The sequence below is a fragment of the Ciconia boyciana genome, chromosome 6, assembly GCF_034638445.1.
Source record: "Ciconia boyciana chromosome 6, ASM3463844v1, whole genome shotgun sequence".
Classification (NCBI taxonomy): domain Eukaryota; kingdom Metazoa; phylum Chordata; class Aves; order Ciconiiformes; family Ciconiidae; genus Ciconia; species Ciconia boyciana.
The window spans coordinates 34,624,777-34,644,409 of NC_132939.1; the positions used below are offsets into that span (position 1 = coordinate 34,624,777).

A 19,633-nucleotide genomic window follows, 5' to 3' on the forward strand; every position below is an offset into this window, starting at 1 on the left:
CAAACCCAACTTTTCCTAAAGCAGAAATAATTTTCTCCCATACTGCTACCATAACAAATACAGAAGCCTTTCCAAAAGGAATAAAGGATCTGAAAAACAAGCATAAGATCTTCTATTCGGGCAAGACTAGGACGTACAGAATGATGTGAATGGAGGCCTCAAGGTGTTCCTGTTGAGACACTTCTGTCAGTCACAGAAATATTTGTCCTGAATTTCCAGCTCGATCATTTCAGGATACTATTTAACATATTGCAAAATACAAGGCACTTAAATACACCAGAAGCTGAATCACCGAGAAACTAGATTACATCTGAAAATGGGAACAGACATATGCAATATATTGACTTTTCAGGAATTTCAAGGCTGGACAAGACAGGGATGGGAGATGAAGAATCAAAATGAGTGCACGAATATGTTTGCTTTTATGTAATAGTCTTCTGGGTGATGACAAAATTCCATTGGTTTAAAAATTTTAGATTAAAGAAATATTTTCTTTATGCTTAACCTTCTTCATGGATTGCTAAGAGACACAAAACTGGCTTTGCACCACCTTCCGATTTTAGGATTTACCAAATCACCTGAAAAAGAGAGGAATGTGTTGGGAAGGTGAGTGGTAGGGAAGATAGAGAGGAACATGAAAGTTTGAAAACAGACCTAGAATTTTCCTAGGCATATTTTCTTCTTGGAAACTTCTATTAAGCAGCAAATGAAAGGACATCATATCCACGAAGGGGAAAAAACAGCTTTCTTATGAGATAAATCTGTAACATCCTTTGTTATGAATGAAGATTCAAAAACTCTGGCTTGTATTTGAAAGAAGTCCCAAACTAGGCCTGTGTAAAGTGGGTGTTTGGAGAAGTAGTTTACAAACAGAAGTTAACTGAAAAGGTTCCTTCACGCTCACAGACATCGAAGAAGCCTAGCGAGGATCCTATAGCAGCCTACAGGCTGATGAATAAGCCAGAGGGAAGCTAATCTGTAAAATACTCCCACCTGGTTTTGGCACAGTCTTACTGACAAACCTAAACAGGAAAATCCTGCGCTGCAGTTTAATCAGCACACTGCACCTTTAGATAACATTTGAATGACGTCCCTCAAGAATCTGTAATTTCTTCTGCAAAAGAACTTCAAGCTTGCTATAATGCTGTTTTCCTTGACTTACAAGGTTAAAGTCTAGAAAAAGGAAGGAGAGTGGAAAGAGCTGTTAAAAAAAATTGCTTCAGGCAGAAAGAAAACCAGATACTTAGAAAAAAATCAACTTGCTGCCATACTGAAATTGGAGTAATGTGCCTTTGAGCAACTAGAGAATGGCTATATACTGGCTCAGGTACTCCAACTGGTGTACCTGAGCCAGTTTTGAACAGGTAAGTTTGGTTCATTGGGTGCTAAATGCTGGAGCATTTACCCAGCCTCTGGATCTGGCTTTGCTGAAGACTACAGTGCTACGCTTGCACTGATATTGGTATTCAAGCTAGCTCATTTAAAGTTAATAAGTGTGTATCCATATAAGGTGTAGCCACACTTCACTGCAATATACACATGCACCAGGCCATGGAAAATGAAGATTAAGTTATTGAGCAACCCCTCAGAGGGTCTTCGCTGCATCCAGCTGCATGTGAAAACTCATTCTGTTCACAGCAACTTTGTATCTGATGAGTTTTCTGTAAATTAGTACTAATGGTTTTAAAACTATTGTATACAGGTATTGTCCACCTATATTCAAGTGAATAAGCCTCAAAGAGAGTAGTCAACCTGGCTGAAACTGTAAAAGTATTTCAAACTTTAAGATCTGACTGAAAAGATTAAAGTTAAAAAATCTTGCTCAAGTAAATTTCTAAAAGTATACTTTAAAAATTTCAGGAAGACATATCAGATCTTATAAAAGATCTGTCATCTCTCAGACAAAAATTAAGTGTAATCTGACCATCACAGCAGTAATTAAAACATTGAAATTAAGTATTAAGGGATCTGTTGCTCACTTTAAAGCAGAATGCTTCTTTCCAGTATGGCTGTATTTTCAGAGATGCCTCCCAATTTAAGAACCATGGCTCAATTCAGAGGAAAGTCACAATAATAGAGAACTGTAATTAAATTCCTGAATGCTTGGAATAAAGAATACTGAAGGTAAAAGAGTTCGATTTTCATAACTGCTCCCTCTTCCTATGTTTAAGCATAGTACCTTTTCTGTTACATATCTATCAATGCTAAAAATGGAGTTCTTATCCCCAAAAATATTTTTCTGGTTACTGTTCAGAAACCTGGAGAAACCGGATATAGCAATCAGTGACTATTATAATCCCCTTCGTATTCAACATTCAATAACTCAGACAAGCTTGACAAGTACATATTTCAACAGCAGCTATGATTATAGGTTTCATACATATCACAGAGATGCATGCTGTACATACCTCTTGCGCTAGTTCTTGTGCATTGGAGATGAGAGGATATGGAGGGCTGGCTTTGTTCATGTGCACTGTAACAGCATTGTGTATCTTAAATGCATTCTGAAAATCAGTATTTTGAACAAGCTGTAAAATGAGAGAGAGATCTTCTTGGCTCTGATGGTCTACCAAAACGTGCTGGATATGCTTAAGAGAAGTTAACAGTTCTTCCACTTCTAGGTAGGAAATAACAAAATACAAATAAGGTATGAGTTAACAAGATTCAAAATTAATTTTTATATTAAGATTGTTACAAAAAAATATTTTGCTGTTCAGTTTTTAATCAGCAATGATGTATGCAAATTTAGTAGTTATCAATTATTCACTCTGACTTTTACTGTCAGAACATATCCGAATCAAAAAAGCACCCCAAGTTGGTAAAATGAGAAATAAAAAAGCTGATACACTGTTTAAATTTAAATTCCTATTGCAGAAGCAGTTCTTCTCTGAAAGAAATCACCAGGACATGAAAGATCCAATAACTGCAGCTCATGTATAGCTAAATGGGAAAGAGGGACTATTTTGCTATATGAAAATAACTCCTTTGCTAAACTAATGTTGATGTACTGAATATTCACTGTTATTTTGATACATCTTTCTATCTATATCTGCCACATACGGCAGATATATCTCCCTCAACTAAATATTGCTTACTTATAGAATAAGTGTTTGATAAGTAAACTACACAATTTCTAAATATAAAATTGTGCTCAGTCTTAGCACATTAAAATAAGAAGGTAAGGATGAAAAAAAAATACCACCTATGGTCAGATTTTTGAAAGTCATCTGCACCAGAAGGACGTTCACATCTTTTACCTATGAGATTATGAGTTCTGCTTGGACCATAAAATATTTTTAACATATGTTAATAACCAGTTTTTACCTGTTTGCAGAATACTGTACGTGTACTACATTCTTGAGCTTCAAGAACTAATCTGATGCTTTAGGGGTGCTTTTTAAAGACTGTCAACAAATTTACATTTTTTTTAAACCAATCCGAATTTCTGCAAAATGCCACTTCTCAATATTAAGTACTTAAGAAACTACCTAAAACAAGGAATATGAATCATAACTATAATGAGCATAAACCCAGGTAAGAAATCCTCAAGCAGACCAAAAAAAACCAGTGGGTGTTTTGAGCCTGAAATAATGTATGCATTCTCATACTTTACCTGAAAAAAAATCTGTTCAGTCACAAGAGGCTGGTGAGCTATCTTTTATTTTAATAAATTCAAGTAAGCTAGAATTTTGAATCCTGGTATTTTTAAAAAATGAACAACAAAGAAAATCCCAAATTTTAAACTGTCAATACTGAGGTCAATCTCCCTTCCTGGTATTAAAATATCATCTTTAAGAACTATTTTTAAGTTTTAGCAACCTTCATTTATTCATTATGAGCTAATGAAATACCATTAAAATAGGAATGCTATCAAGACATCAGCTAATTTGCATTTTTTTACATGAAAAAATCACAGTAGATACTGATCACTAACATGGAAACATTCTGTCAAGAAGTTTCCTTTACCTGTTTTTAAGCTCAGATTCACCAATACACTGAACACAACGCTAGACTGAAACTTGTTGAGCACAAGATTAAAATGGTTGATAAATGGGCACATGAAAATCATAAAGCCTAATAAAATACGCATTTAAAACAAGTTTAATGACTTTAATTTTGGACAAAGCATACCTACATACACGTTTTCAATTTTGAGTTTGCAAGTCAGTCTTCTGTATAATAAAAGGAAATGAAACAATCCAGAGCTACTACTCTTGGACTTTACTGTCTGCAGGACAATAAAAAAAGAATCAAAAAAAACCCCTCCAAAACCATTCCACACATGCTAAAAACATCCTACCCACCAAAGGTCAAGGGCTTCTTCCTGTAACCACCAAGGAAACAAAGGGTAGTAGTACAAAAGCTGCACAGAAAGCTCTGATACCGGCTGTACAGGATATTCCACAGGTGAAATCCAGTACAGCTCACAACACTAATTAAGGCAGCCAATGTCTCACTAGGAACCTGTATACACAATATACTGCCTATCACACAGGGGGAAATGCCATTTGGAGAGAAGGCTAAAGAACACTACAAGCAAGAATATTTGCTAAACAGGATGTTGTCAGCTGGCAAATGGCTTGCCTAGTGGAGTATGCAGACCACCAAAGCATCTCAGCAACTGATTCTCCCAAGTGGGAGGAAGTGCACTACTTTTTTTTTTTTTCTTTTAAATGCTGGAAAAGTAGTGTAAAACAGTCAGATGTTATTGTAAAGTTCCTACTGATACCTGCTCAGTTAAAACACACACCAACCCAAAATTCTGCTATTTGTTACTGTTACTGGATTCAAAAACCAGTGAGGCATTAGAGAAGAACCTAACAACTTCTAACTCTTCCTATGCATAAATTTCATTCAATTATTTCTGAATTGTCTATCTGCCCCTATATATGAGAACTCAAATACATACACACATATGTACACACACAATTCTCTCTGACATATTCCATATAAGATATAAATACATACAGAAAGATAGACATCTTATTCTGTATCTATATAAAGACGTCCTGTTCCTAGATGCCTCTACATATTCTCTTTTCAGCACTTTGCTAGTTCCTTTTGTGTCACCCTTTCTTACAAACTACCACAGTACTCTCCTCTCCATGTAATTCCCTTCTACATTGAATCTTCATCTGTGCAGGATGCAAAAGCCCTATACCAAACGATCTCCCTCCACCATGAAACAGCAAACAAATACCTGCCTCATCACAATTCTAGAAGACAAATAATGCTTGAAAGGAGTGAAATGAAATCTTCCCCAAAAGCTAGCAATCCATTTCCTAGTCACTTGTTCAATAAAAAAACCGTACACATAAAACCACATACAAATCTAGCTTTACGCATGCCTAACTCTCTCTAGGTTCCTCTTTCTGAATTCTAAATCACAGATTAGATTTCAGTGCAGGTTTTTTTTTTGTTTTCCAGTCTTAAAAAAAAAATATGCCAGGTAACAAGAGATTCAATCTCTAGATATTTCCTATTGAAAAGGTTGTCTTGAGGGAAAAAAGTTCAGTAAAAGACTAACATCTGCATTTACTCACAGAAAAATGTCAGGGTTCTTTTGCAGAACAAGTCCATTTTTTAATCGCAGTTCAATTAGCAATCGACTACTTTTTTTTAAAGTCTTCTTGTAAAAGAAGTGTTGCAGCCTTTTTTCCATTAGGCTATGAAATGGCTGGAATGTGACTGAGCATGGTGCAATATACGCATTAATCAAAAGACTGCCAGGGCAAAAGTATGCAACTGCAGGGGAGGACCTATGGTCACAGCTTAACATGTTAGATTAGAAAAAGAAGAAAAGAAAACAGTTGCTGTTTATCACCTTACACAAAAAGTTATGAACTGCAAACTTAAGAAGATATAATTGGCTTTATTATATGTCAGCACCAATATCTTGATTCCTAGCTTTTTTTATAGATCTCTAGAGTACTCTATGTGCTGGTACTAGCACTCTAATATTACTTGAATCACAGGGCTAAGAAAAGTATTGTTTTATCCAAAACTATTTCTGAAAGTTTATTTATAATATATTTATAAATAAGTTTTGCCCAAGGTATAAAAACAAAAAATAGGCAGCTTTCCCCTAAAAAAAAAAAAATTTCACTGTAGCCACAAAAGGTTTACTTACATGAAATGTCAGTTAACTTGTTTAACTAAATTAACTAAATTAGCTGAATGAACTGTAGCAAGCAAAAATTTTTCTGTGTTTTATAGAAGTAACTGGCTTTTTCACAGCAATGTAAGTACTTTTACACTTTCTGCGCACTCTAAGTGCGCAGAAAGTAATTTCCATCAAGACAGCTGTCTAAATCATATACTGTTTTGACAACAAACACGCCCTTTAAAATTGTTTTAAGTGTACTGTTTTATTTTTATAAATAAAATCCAATTTTTTTAATCTAGTCTGCTTTTTTTTTTAAAGGTGAAAAGATTAAAGACTTGGCAAAGATCGGTCAAATTAGACATTGGCATTTATAAAACATTTTCAAAACTAAAAATACAGACAATCAGGTCAATATTCTTATTTAAAACACATATCTTTAGCAGAGGCTCTATGGATTAACACACACACACACAAAAACTACTACAAAAAAGAAAAACTAAAATCAGTATTTTAAAAAAGACTGAATAAGGGTAGTTTAAACATCTCTAATTCACTAGCACCTGCCCAGTTTTATTTCGGTTTCTCCTAACAAAGCTTAGAGACTTGTGAAAGTGACTAAGCACTCTCACCTGGACAGCAAAAGTGGAAAGATGGAAAGAGTCAGGAGCAGTGTAGATCAGAAATTCAGTATAACCAAACAGACCAACTGCAAAAAATGCCACATACTAGCAGTTATTTTTAGGACAAAACCATGGGCTAGCAAGTTTCTTGGACACCAAAAAGTTGTATGTTTAAATTTTAAAGAATCTGGCCTCTCCAATTCAGGTATTCAATAAAAAGTATTAACGATAGTGGACTCAAATCCTTTCTATGAAACCATATTATTTAAGTGTGTGTGTGTATATATATTCACATGGCAACATCCCTAGCCCTGATACTAATCAGGAACAAATAGCTTTCAGAATAATAAAAAAAATTCTTCTTTTGAAATTCAGCAGAAGTGTCAGATGTTAGAATGATTAATCCAGAAACTGGAAAAAGGACACGCTTAATAGTGGAGGAAAATTCTGCAAGAGGCCAAGCTACTGCAGAAGCACTTTGTTAAATTTAAAATTATGACTCAGTTTTTGACAGCACTAATGACTGAACAGAGATTCTTTACAGACTATATAAGCTAAGAGATCATGCTATTTCATTTAGAACTTTTTTTTAAGTTTGCAACAACTTAACATCACAGTTGAGTATAATCAAAAGCACTACTCAGAACAGGAGTGTTAAACTAAACTATTATATATCCTCTCTTCTTAAATCTTAAGGCTACCTAATCCAAATTGTTACTATAATTCTGTCTGACAAGGAAATAATGGTATTATGTTTGTATGTCTGTCAATATTGTCATGACTTCTCCGATTGAAATAGACACCTATGAAGCCCTAATTCAGCTCCCTGGTGCATATATGGATACATCATGATTTAGTCTAAATACATCTCTTAAACCTCCTTGCTCCTCTAGCTCAAAGAGACCATATTCACTCACTAGTCAATACTTCTGCTCTATGCACATACTTTTAAGCCTTATTTACTGCAATTCAGAGACATAGTTAGTTTTTTCATTTTCATGGTATCTGAACACTGAGGGGAATAGCTTTAGTTAAATCATGCAATTTACTACTGTGTTTTTACAGAAATATGCTGACAGCAGAACAACAACAAGACCCAAGCTTCGATTACAAAAGTGGGGAGGAGTTTATCCTTGTGGACAAAATCATCTAGTCATTTTCCTTCAAGATACATCTTATACCATATATTGCTATTTTCTAATTTACCCCTTTCCACATACACATCTCTACATTCTCGTCTCCAGTGTTTGGTGTTTTTCTTCTTACATCAAGTATTCATACAATCCTAGCTTCCATTCACACCAATTTCCCCCCCTTCTCTTCTTGCTGAGCCAAACCTAGTTTCCTCCTTCCAGCTTTTCATAAATACTTTCTCTGCCAATCTCTCAGCTTCCCCCACAGCTTGTACCCGTTTTATCCCCACACTGAGAGATTTTCAAAATAGCCTTTCATCATCACAGTAATTTCTCCACCATTGTCTCTCCTGTTCAAACAGCTTCAGTCTCCACCACCTCCTTATTTGTTCTCAAGCTTCTCAGATCCATACTTGTTACTCATTTCTCTCTTTCCTACCAGCTTCCATGCCTAGCATCTTTGCCCATTGGTTACCACCTAGACCTCCTTCCAAGTTCTCAGCATCTCTGGCATGAAACCTAGCCTCAGCTTTCCAATTCCAAGTCACACTCTTTCCTCCCTTCTGTAGTTCCAATTTCCAGCTCCTCCTGTAATCAGTCTTCAGAGCTTTTAGCCACTGTGGCTAAGATGCTTCAGAAGTCACTTCTACTGTGAAGTGACTTCTACTTCAGAAGTCACTTCTAAGAAGTCACTTCTGCTGTTTGATGTCAATCTTTGCATCTTCTGTTTTGTGTTCCCTCTGAGAAGAGAATTTCACAATCAAATATCTAACACTTCATAAAGTATAGAATCTGCTTCTTACAAAGAGATCTCTTGGACAGAAGCTGACAAGCCCTGCACTAAAACAAGGTACACCTGCCTTGATCATAACTGATCCTGCTCTCAGCAGGAGGTTGGACAGGATGACTTCCTGATGACCCTTTCAACCTAAATTTTCCTAGAGGGATTTGTACAATAAGGATTACCAGAGGTTATGGAATAGAGCCATGTATTTAGCAGAAATGTTGCTCAGGCACACAAATACTAAAGATGAAGCAAAAAAAAAAAATTAACAATTTCATAGCTATTTTTCACTCTGTGCTCTGAACTACCAGCCAATAGGAAATAGCAGCAAGAATTTTTAGTGCAGCCCCAAAAAAGGCACCTTTTTAAAGCAATCTGTATCTCAGAACAGGTATAGATTTGGAAATTTGAACTGGACTTCTACAAACTCCCAGTGCCTCTTTTTCACTCCAGCGACACACCACATTTTACATAAATAGATACTTAGGTTTGAGGAAGAAACTTAGAAACTTTTTCTACACAAGCATAGTTAAAGCAATGACAGTTATGAAATGAACAATTTCAGAATCTATTTCTTCAAAAATTAACTAACATTACATTTTCAATGTCTAAAGTGCCAAGGTAAGATTTAGATTTTCAAAATTTAGATTTTCACTATCAATGACAATACTTTTAGAGAAAATGTAAATTACATTAGGTGACAATTGATAATGCAAGACAGCCAGAATAAGAAGCCATCACCAGCATGCTTCTCTTTAAAATATTAAAAACTCTTGTGTTTTAATTTTAAATGACGATAAGTGTTTATTCATTGCTTATTCTGGTCTGTGCTTCATCAAACAAAATAAAATTGGGTATTACTTGCATGGTTTTCCCCAGTCTAAAGAGGATAGACATATCCACTGAATTCATTAGTTATCTACAGGGTATTTAACTATTCCCCAAACAGATTGGTTTTGAAAAGCCACTTGCTGAGGCACATAGCCTGATGCTTGACTAAATAAACAAACCCAAACCACCACAAATCCAAAGGACCAGAAGACTTCAAATCTGTATCAGAAGAATTAGCTAAATTAGGTTTTCAGTGGCCTAAAAGAACATTAATATCAACTAAATATTTTCTCCATTAGCCCATTCATTGCATTTTACCTACCTAGTGTCTTCACAGTATAATGAGGACTCTCCAAAACAATTCCTTCTTCTGTGTCAAATATTGGGTTATCTATTCCAGTTTTAGGAGGAATTTGTGCTAGTTTCTTTAGCCTCATGGAAGCAGTAAGGTCCAGTTCTTGTTTCTTTCCCTCTTCTTCCCGTCTGCGCCTTATGTCCTCCTGCTGCTGACGGATTCGCTCAAGTTGAGCACTCCGCCGAATGGGCATCATCCTGGAGCCCAAATCCCCAGGGCAATCAACAGCCATTTCTCTGTGCTTCTGAGGTTCCTCAGGAGATGCAAGATCCACATTTTTTGCTTCACTGTCAGAATCTTCTGCGATATGTCCATTCATATGGGAAGTTGTCATGATTATTTGTAATTATGCCTATTCTCTTCAAACAGAAATGCTGCTATTAGGCCAGTTTTTGTTATGATGTTGCGTAAAATCCATTATAACTTCAAAAATATTTCCCTTCCATCACAAGACAGCTGAAGAAACATCCAGGAAGAAAATCTAATGAAAGATATTAAAAAGAAGTTAGTGAATAACTGCATCAATAAGGAAACACCTAAGACTGTTCTCCAGGTCCCCAGGCATCAGAACAATGGAACTTTTCCTCCACATCTACATAGTGCTTCCTCCCCTACTAAGAACTACAGAACCCTCACAAATCTGTTTCACACATTTTAGTAAACTTCACATGCCAATGTTAGAAAAGGAGTACTGTTCAAACTAATGCTAAAGTCTCTTACATTTCCCGGTCAAAGCAGTGGAGATTCTGCACTTAACACACACAACTGCAAATCAGTTTTCTGAACATTCCCACTCAGTTTTAATTTATCATTTCAGTCTTAAAAAATCCAACACAAATCATGCTTATGATCCTACAAACACTAAATATTAATAACTTGTTATAAACAACACATTCACAAGAAGTTTAATAAGTTAAACACAAGAAAAGATATTTGCATTTATTGTTCATAAATTGAGGCATTTTTATGTAAACATTGCTTCCCAGGTTCAGAGAAGACAGGTCTGGCACAGAGTTCTTCCAACAGATACTATCTAAAGCAGTCTGGAGCTGCACTTACACAATTCCAAGTAGATATAGAGTCCTAGGATAAGGGTTGGACAGTTCTGGTTAGCAGCTACTCTTAATACTTCCTATAGATATGCATTAAAGCAGAAAGGATTAAATACAAGAGCAAAAATCCTTGTGTGGGCATACAGAGGTATAGATTTGACAGAGAAAAATAATTAATTTCTACAGTCAAGTAGTGACATTCCACTATACTCCTTACACCTTAATCTGCTTTCTCATTCCTGATGATTCAGGCTAAAGAACTTAAGTGTCCTGATAAACATAACCAGTCAGCTCTTAAATATAATACATATAACAACGTGTTTTATACCACATTGCCTTTCTGTATCACAAAGCCAATGATACGTTACCCTCAATATATCCCATTAAAAGGTCATAAAATTAATAAATAGTTGTGTACAGTATTACCAATACACTTAATTTTTCAAGTTCTTTTTTATCTTTTTTTTTTTAAAAAAAATTTACTGAAAGGCAATACTACAACATATCTCAAAGTTTTATTACACACTGGAAGCACCAAGACAAAAAAAAAAAACAAACATAAACCCAACCAACTTTCTTAAACCAAATGTTTGTGTTTGGAGGAGGAAGGGAAAGATGCTTACGTTATAATTAAGTTGAAAATTAAATATCAATAGTACTGTTTTGGAGGAGCAGCAATAGAAACTCCTACACAAGTTTCTGCCAGCTTGCAATTCTAAATAAGTACAGCTTTTCATTGTCACAAGGAGTAGTATACAGCTACATACAGCAACACCAAACCAATTTTCTTTACTTGTTTCCTGTCTAGCCACTCGTACCAGTTATAACTAAGATCTTCCAAGAAGTAAATATTAAAGCATTTCTATGGTAGTAAAAATTCTTTTTTGCCTTTAAAAGATACTTACTTGCACTACACTGATACATAAAAATGATTTCAATGCTCAACATTCCCACATTCAGAAAAAATGCAGGCAACAAAAAAGCCCATCAAAAGCTGGACAGTAGTGGGGCTAGCACTGCAAGTACCATACAATTATTTGGCACCTGTAACACTTTCAGTTAGTGCCCAACTTAAAAAGAACAGCTTTTCAAAGAATAAAGACACATAAAGTTAGCATTCAGACAGGGTTATATAAAGCACCATATCAAAAAATGGTCTCTGAAATTCAGAGAAAGGTAGATAACAACTTAGCAAAATGATCCTCAGAAAGCCCCATTTCCCCTTCTGTAAAGGCAACTTCATTGTACAGAAATACCAACCCCAAAAAAGGAAGCCTCATTGGGTACAATAAGATTGCAAAGAGAACTAATTCAACTGTGGGTGGAAGATAGTTCAAATTCTCTTTCATCCACATTGTATTGGCCATAGCTTGTCTGAAGACTGAGCCTTTTGAAAGTTACATTCATCTTTTTTCAACTCTGACAAGCTGAAAGAACACTCACATTCCTCAGTCCATATGGTACAACTAACAGGTGTCAAAACAATTTGAGGGAATGAACAATATCCATTTACTCAGCACTAAAGAAGTCAAAACCACTATCTGAGGATATGCAAGAAGTAAAATGCAACTTTAAAGATACCATAACTCTCAATCATGTGTAAGGTAAATAATGTAATGCTCACTAAAGAATCTACACATCAGAAAATGAAGTTGATGGCCAGTATTTAATAACTGATCAAAAATATTTAAGGTGGGATTAGCTACATTTCCTCCATCAAATTTAAAAGTACTAGCTACCTAAGACAAAGAGTATCTTTTGAGGTTAAGTCAGAAAAAGGGCACAACAAAAACTCATGTACCTGTACATCGAATGAGAAGTTTTAAAATCTCTTTAGTTTAGTAATAAGCACTGAAGACCAGAGAAACAAAAATATAGTCTGAGATAAATATTAGTAATAGGCAACCATTAGTAGCACTGCTTACATTTTCAGTACAAGCTCCATGCAAGATGCAAAGGGCGTATAAATTCTTGGAACAGAGTAACCGAGACATTTAAGTGGCCTGTGATAATAGCTGCTCACTTTCAGTATTTAAGATCTGAGTTAAGTCAGTTAAGAAAGAAACAAAAGTTACAGAAAATTAAGAGTTCTCCTGCAGTCACACTAACAGCAATATTCAGAAAACTGGCTTCAACATTTAAGAGAGTTTTAGGAGCATTTTAAATAGAAAGTATTTTTGATATCCCAGAAAGTTAGATGTCTCTGAAGCAAGCAATAAACAGTACAGGCAAAGTAATCACACTCAGATAATACGAAAGATAATACAAAATATCACTTATAGGGCAGCCTAAAATTTGACGTTACTGAAATATCAAACCAACTCCACAAAAACCCACCCCCCCCAGATAAAACTAGTTGGTATCCATAAAAGCAAAGGTATGCTGCGAGTCTGGAATGCTAGAACAACTTCCTTTAATCAAAGAACTTCTGATAACGGGTGACCCCTTCCAAACCTAAGCCCACTGTTCTTTCTGCTGTCTCAAAGCTGCTTCAGAAATCACAAATCCTCATCTCCAACAGTTTTGGAAAAATGGTACTGCCCAATTGCAACAAAAGAAATAAGTACATAAGGAAAAAAATTCAGATCACCTCTGAATTCCCTCTCCACAATGGTCCTAAGGAATTTAAAATGTAAAATATGACACTGATAAAATGTTAACTCAGTCCTCAAACTAAGGTGTGGTGTAGCTGAGGTTAAAAGTAAGATTCAGCTTGAGGCAGGCACCAGGAATGCAAAATTTTACTCTGACCAATAAGCATGGCATCAAAAGTCTTATGATGAATAATTTCAGAAACAGTTTTCTTGGCTTTTCTTTCTGAAGGTTTCTTCTGCGATTTTAAAAATACCAAGATAACAACAGTAAGGGAAGGTTGTTATACAGTCTGTTCTCTGCAAGTTGTGGATCATCCAACAAACCAGCTTTTCAGCCCAAGAGGAGCTTATTTTTGCACATTAATTCTTATACTAAGGAGGAAAATTTAGACGTACTCAATAATACTGATTTTTACTACATCATATGTAAAATATATAGAATAATATTTGGAATTAACAGAATTCTTTTCCACTTTAGAACTTGGTATTAGCAGTTTTTATACTCTTTAGATATGTACAAGTCTGTGTTACACAGAGTTTGGTTGCTCAGAGTTTAAGAGGGTTACATTCTGGCTTCGACTGTCTTCCTTTGAACTGCTGATACCTAACAGGGGAACCTTAGCATTTCCACATGACACGTAGATCTTTCCAAATAAAGCAGATTTATGACTGTTTTCTGTCCAACTTCATATCACAAGTCTTACTAATATGGTTCTGTAGAGCACATATGAAAGTCTCTTCTTCACAGATTACTTTTACTATTCAAATTTTTGCCCTACAGAGGACAGTTTGTATAAACTGCTAACATAAGTACCACTATTGAGAAAGAGCATTTCAGTCACTCTGATCACCATCAGGCATCACACAAGAATTTAACTGTTAAGGAATTATGAACAGCAAACAAACTGTATTTCTGGTGCAAGTTCAAAACAGCAAAATTCAAGAAAACACACAACTACTCTCTTGCTAACTATACTTACTGTATTTTACAAGTCACACATCATTCTTCATACTGACCCCTAACAACATCAGGCTTCTATCATCTCTTTAACCACCCTGAATACACTAAACAAAGCACAGACCCCAAAAGCTCTGTCAAAGAATAAACATACATAAATGCAATCATGTTGGTGTGCAAGGCAGATGCTAGTATAAAACACATACTGATAGGGACAGAAACAGAAGTGCTGTAAGGTGGTTTAAGTTTTCACTTGCTTCCTGGGGACTGTGGCTGGTCTGCACAGCAATCCTAATTGCTTTAACAACTAAATTCTGTACAGTGTTTAAATTTGTTTTGCTTCAGCAACTTCCAAAGAGCAAAAATGACATTTTCTGGAGGCTGAGGTTTTGTGTTACATTTCAGTGGTGCTTAAAATTCTTTCAATGCTAGAAGTACGATTAGACTTGATAGTTCCCTTTTTAAAATTCATTAAAGCTGCAAATTCTGAATGACTGCAAGGGAGTTCAGTGCTCACCTCCAACTGAAATTCATTAGTTTTAGCACAGCTGAGAGTATAAAAGCCCAACCTATATCTGTAATTATATTATAAACACAAGAAATACATATTTAACATCAGGCACAGTGCAAAGGATTTATCATCAGCTGAAAGCCATATACTGTGACAGACACGGTATATTAAAATATTCATTAAAAACAACTGGAAGAAGACTAGGTTGCTGAAGTGAATTAAAAGTTAGATTAAAATCACATACAAGATGCTTCCTGATATCTGAATTACTAACAAAATATGAGCATAAAATTATGCTAGATCTCTCTACTGTGTATTATTAACAGCTCACACAACAGTGGGTCTTCTAGTATTTTTACTCAGCACTTCAGATTTCTAAGCAAAACCTAAGTCATAAGAATCGCAAAACAACACAGTAAAACGCTTAAGTAACTCCACAAATGGAAGCTCAGTGTAGGAAAAAAAAATTCCCAGCTTTCCCTGCATCATCTCCCAAGCATCATTTGTTTCTTCAACAGTATTTCAGCAAACCTGCAAGATTAAGAGACTTGGAAGCCAATTACATAAAGGAAAACACAACACAAACCATGTTGCACAGCATAAAATTAACCACTACTTGATGAGAGTTAAAGATTGGAGTTTATGGTAGAAAATACTTCACAGATATCTCCTATGGAGCTTAATAGCACCTGAAATACCCGGTACAGACTGGAGCAGCCTGATGTTTTTCAAGAGCAAGTAAAAGTTACAAAACCTATGACAACTTGATACTATTTTTCTTAATTTTAAAAATTCTGCAATAGAAAAAAAGAATTCTCTTTACACTAGCTTTGCAACACATTCAACACCACGACTTCTGGTATGGTTTGTTTGGGTATTTTAGTCTACAATATTTGACATTATGTCCTCTAATCAGATGCTCTAGCATAGTCTTGGTAATGGAAGAAAACTCTTCCTTTAATACCCAGCTGACACTTATTTCTAATAATTTCAGACCAGAGTTCATTATAAAACCTGTCAAGCACAGTAACTCAGTTCAACATGCGTATTTCAAAGGGCTTTCAGACATGCCAAGAGGTTTTAACATTCCATGCTCACTTAAATGTGCAAGATATGTGGATCAACAGCAAAAAGGGCTAAACCCTCAAAAGGAAAGTAATTTTCATTGTTAGTGCTTTCTAGGTTACATTTGTATAGGAGGAAGAACAATGTTAACTTGCAACATTAAAGCACACAGAAACTGATAATTCAGATGCTAAGGTTAGATTCCAGTTTTATAAATCGTATAAACAAATTGCTTGGCGTGCAAACAGGGGAAATTGTAAGCACATTTTTGAATCGCATTGGTATTACATTTAAGAACTGTGGTCTATTTAACACACATTTAATTTTATTAGGCTTGTTTATCTGTTGATGCAGTGGCAACAATCAAAACAGTCACAGTTCAAGAACTGGCCAGTCTACACTATCAACTTCAAAAGATACAGGGCTACTACCTACAGAACAGATATGAACAAAGTGTTTTCCATGAAAAACATGGACCAGTAAGAGTACATCATGTCAATCAACAGCCACATCACTCAGACCTCTCTTCAGCAACTGCACCCTTGCAGTAAAATATATGCAAGATACCTTTGCAATTTCCGTGCACAAACTATATGAAATTATGACACACACAGAGTCTATATCGTAATTTCATTGTGTATTTGCACATGACAAACAAGAGTGGGTTTTAACCTGTTTCACTGCAGAAGCATAAATTGCTTTCTAAGGTACATCCAAAGATTGTTTTATATAAATATTCAGTGTAATACAACACTCCATTCTTATTTCATTCACTGTTGTAACTTTTAGTCCCATCAGACTACTAGATATATTTCTAAAAGAGGCCACGTTTAATTTAATTACCCAGTGTGACAGACAACGGAGTCTGGATAAACAGCTCTCGCTGCCTCAAAATTAAAAGCAGAAATGCAAGATTTGTAATTGTTATCCCTAATCAAAGTACTCCTCTTCATTGCCAAATGTCCAAAAGAGCAGTGGGTCACTCATCTGGCCCAGGGAGGTGATGTTTACTCCCTCTCTGGCTCCCCTGGTGCCAGGGCTCCCCAGGCAGCAGCAGCCGCCCCCCATTTGCAGGACTCCGCTGCTGGCTCCCATGGTGACAGCTCTGTCAGCTCCCGGAGCTGCTGGACTTACATGACACACCAGCCATGCGACGCTGCTCCTCAGCTCGCTCTGCCGCTTCTCCCCAGATTTTGAGACCGTGGCAGCCTTCCAGCCCTGTTAGAAATAGAGATGATTACCCAAATGCAGAAGCGAAAAAACACTTTGAGTTCTCTCAAGCTCGGTCAGCAGATGGCTAAAAACTCTCAATACGCAGCAGTAGCGAGGCCAATAAAACCTCTGAAGTACAGCACCTTCAACTGTACTGTTCACAGCGATCATTAGAAAACACACAGCCTCAATGATTCAGGTAAGTGAAATCAGTGGAAGAGATACGTAGGACACACCGGAGCAGATTACTTCTGATAACATATTTTAGCTCTTTTAGGTCTAAATAAATTAATGCCCTTTAGAATAAGCATGATCTAAGCTTTAAGAAATTGAACAGGCTGATTTTTATAACAGACATAACAGAGAAGTCATATAAAGAGGGAGGAACACTTAAATCTCATTTAAATTCTTACCAATCTCTCTGTGAAAAACACGTTGCATGCTCTATTAGAAGCAATCTTCCTTGATTAGTATCTCAATAACAAGACCCTTTATTCAGTTAAAAGTGATAGCACAGGTCAAGCAGAACCACTGCACAAGAAGCGTTCTTTAGTCCTAACAAATCTGACTTTCTACCAAAAGTATAAATGCTTTTTTTCTCGGTTACACTAATAATTAAAATGCTTCCAAAGTTGACCAAGATTAAAAACAATTGTTGAAAACACTAAGGATAAACATCTTTCTTGTATGCCACAATTCCCTTTGTTTTAAATATACACCACCACTTACATCAGCATGATTTAATTTCTACTTTTTAGACCAAATGAAAAATAGACATGAGGGGGAATAAAGTTTCAGTTGGGGTGACTACAGATGTATTGGGGAGAGGGAACAACAACAGAAACAAATCAGAGTAGACTTCAAGAAGCTTATATTGCTAAAAATCACATCTAGATAGAAAAATGTAAGACTTTTGCCGAGGTCATTTGAGCATATTTTTAAGTTCAATAATATAGTATTTAACTTTTGCTTGCATTTTGCCATCTGTATCAATAAAGCTCTGACATAGTTTAACGTCTTTTGAACATTTATGAGCAACTCCTAGTGCTGACAAGACCTAAATTCTACTTTAGGTGACGAGCACAGCAGAGGGCAGCCTTTACACCAACTAATGAAAACGTGAAAAAAAGAAAACACGCTCACTTTCAAAAAGGAGCCCACAGAAACAACCAACGCTATAGCTCATTAAATGGTCTGACACCCACATTACCCTAAACCAGCACATAGATTTACTACCCTAGCATCCCACTGTGGCTTGGATTAATAGGCTACAACTATGCATACATTTGAATACCCAGCTCTAATCAAGTCTTTAGCACCAACAATCCCTGCTCAACAAGAAACATTTATTTTATACATAGATATGAGTGGATAACACAGATGTCTACGGGCTGCAATGAAAAGATGACAGAACAGTGAAAGAAAAAAAGAATTACCTTAATTTAGCAGTTATTCCAAACATTTAGAAACCTTCAAGCATAACAAATGAAGAGTAAAGAAATTCCTAGAATTCCAGGGGATGTTAACAGATCTCACAGGACAGCCAGAAGCATGATAACGAGACAGTCATTTCTTATCACCTATTCACAGGCAGTTAAGACTTCAGATTTCATTGTCTTAAAAGTAAACACGCCTGTCCTTGTTTTAAACAGTGGTCATATTCTTTGTGAAATTAAAAATACTGCCGCTTTTTTAGTTCTCTAATAAGATTCCCCCATCCCCTTCAAATTCTATCCTTTTTGGCTTGGGCTCTTGCACCCTGGTCTCATTTTAATCCCTGTATTTTTTAGCATGTTATTTTTAATGTCAATGCTGGCCACTGCTTCACTATGTAAAACATAGTTTTAACAGTAAGTGTTCATGAGTACTAATATGTAAATGACACTTCCACTTCAGAGGTGATTGAACCAAAACTATACTAACTAATCCCAAATTAAATTGAAGATACAGTGTTCCATAATTTACATCTCATCTGACATTTAAATTCATACAAAATGGCATTAGTTTAGTCCTCCACAGCAAGTTGTTCTTAAGCCATACTTACAATATTCTGGGAAAAGAGAAATTTCTTCCTTCCTTACATTTTAATATTCCAATACCTGCTGAGTCTGATAAACACATTTAGGAACATCTAAAGAAAAGGGGCAGACATTCGTTGCAGGCTTTCATCCAAAAATGCTGAAATGTTAGCTATTTAATTCAACAGTCTTCAAAGATGCTAGATATAGGGACCAAGACTGTCTTTCAACTTCATATCATTGAGCTATAGGCTTTGCAAGTTCAAAAAGCAAAGCCTCACAACATCATGTAACAAAGATATATGTGCTAGCCTCTTATGTGGCCTTCCTCCTTGGGCTCTCTTGTCAACTCTTTTTTGCAATATTATCTGAATGGGTGACAGCAAAGCAATTT

General features: G+C 35.8%; 1 protein-coding gene across 2 annotated transcripts in view; it reads right to left on the minus strand.

Annotated features, from left to right (window-relative positions):
* Nucleotides 1-19,633, minus strand: part of PALS1 (protein associated with LIN7 1, MAGUK p55 family member) — a 60,359-nt gene that overhangs the window by 20,098 nt on the left and 20,628 nt on the right. The window contains exons 2-4 of one of the 2 annotated variants that reach the window (XM_072865158.1): nt 17,144-17,227; nt 9,797-10,310; nt 2,409-2,617 (exon numbers count right to left, since the gene is read on the minus strand). In XM_072865158.1, the coding sequence (XP_072721259.1) occupies nt 2,409-2,617; nt 9,797-10,163 (576 nt within the window). In that variant the 5' untranslated portion in view covers nt 10,164-10,310; nt 17,144-17,227. The remainder of the gene's footprint in view (nt 1-2,408; nt 2,618-9,796; nt 10,311-17,143; nt 17,228-19,633) is intronic. The other variant, XM_072865159.1, reaches the window with a different exon arrangement.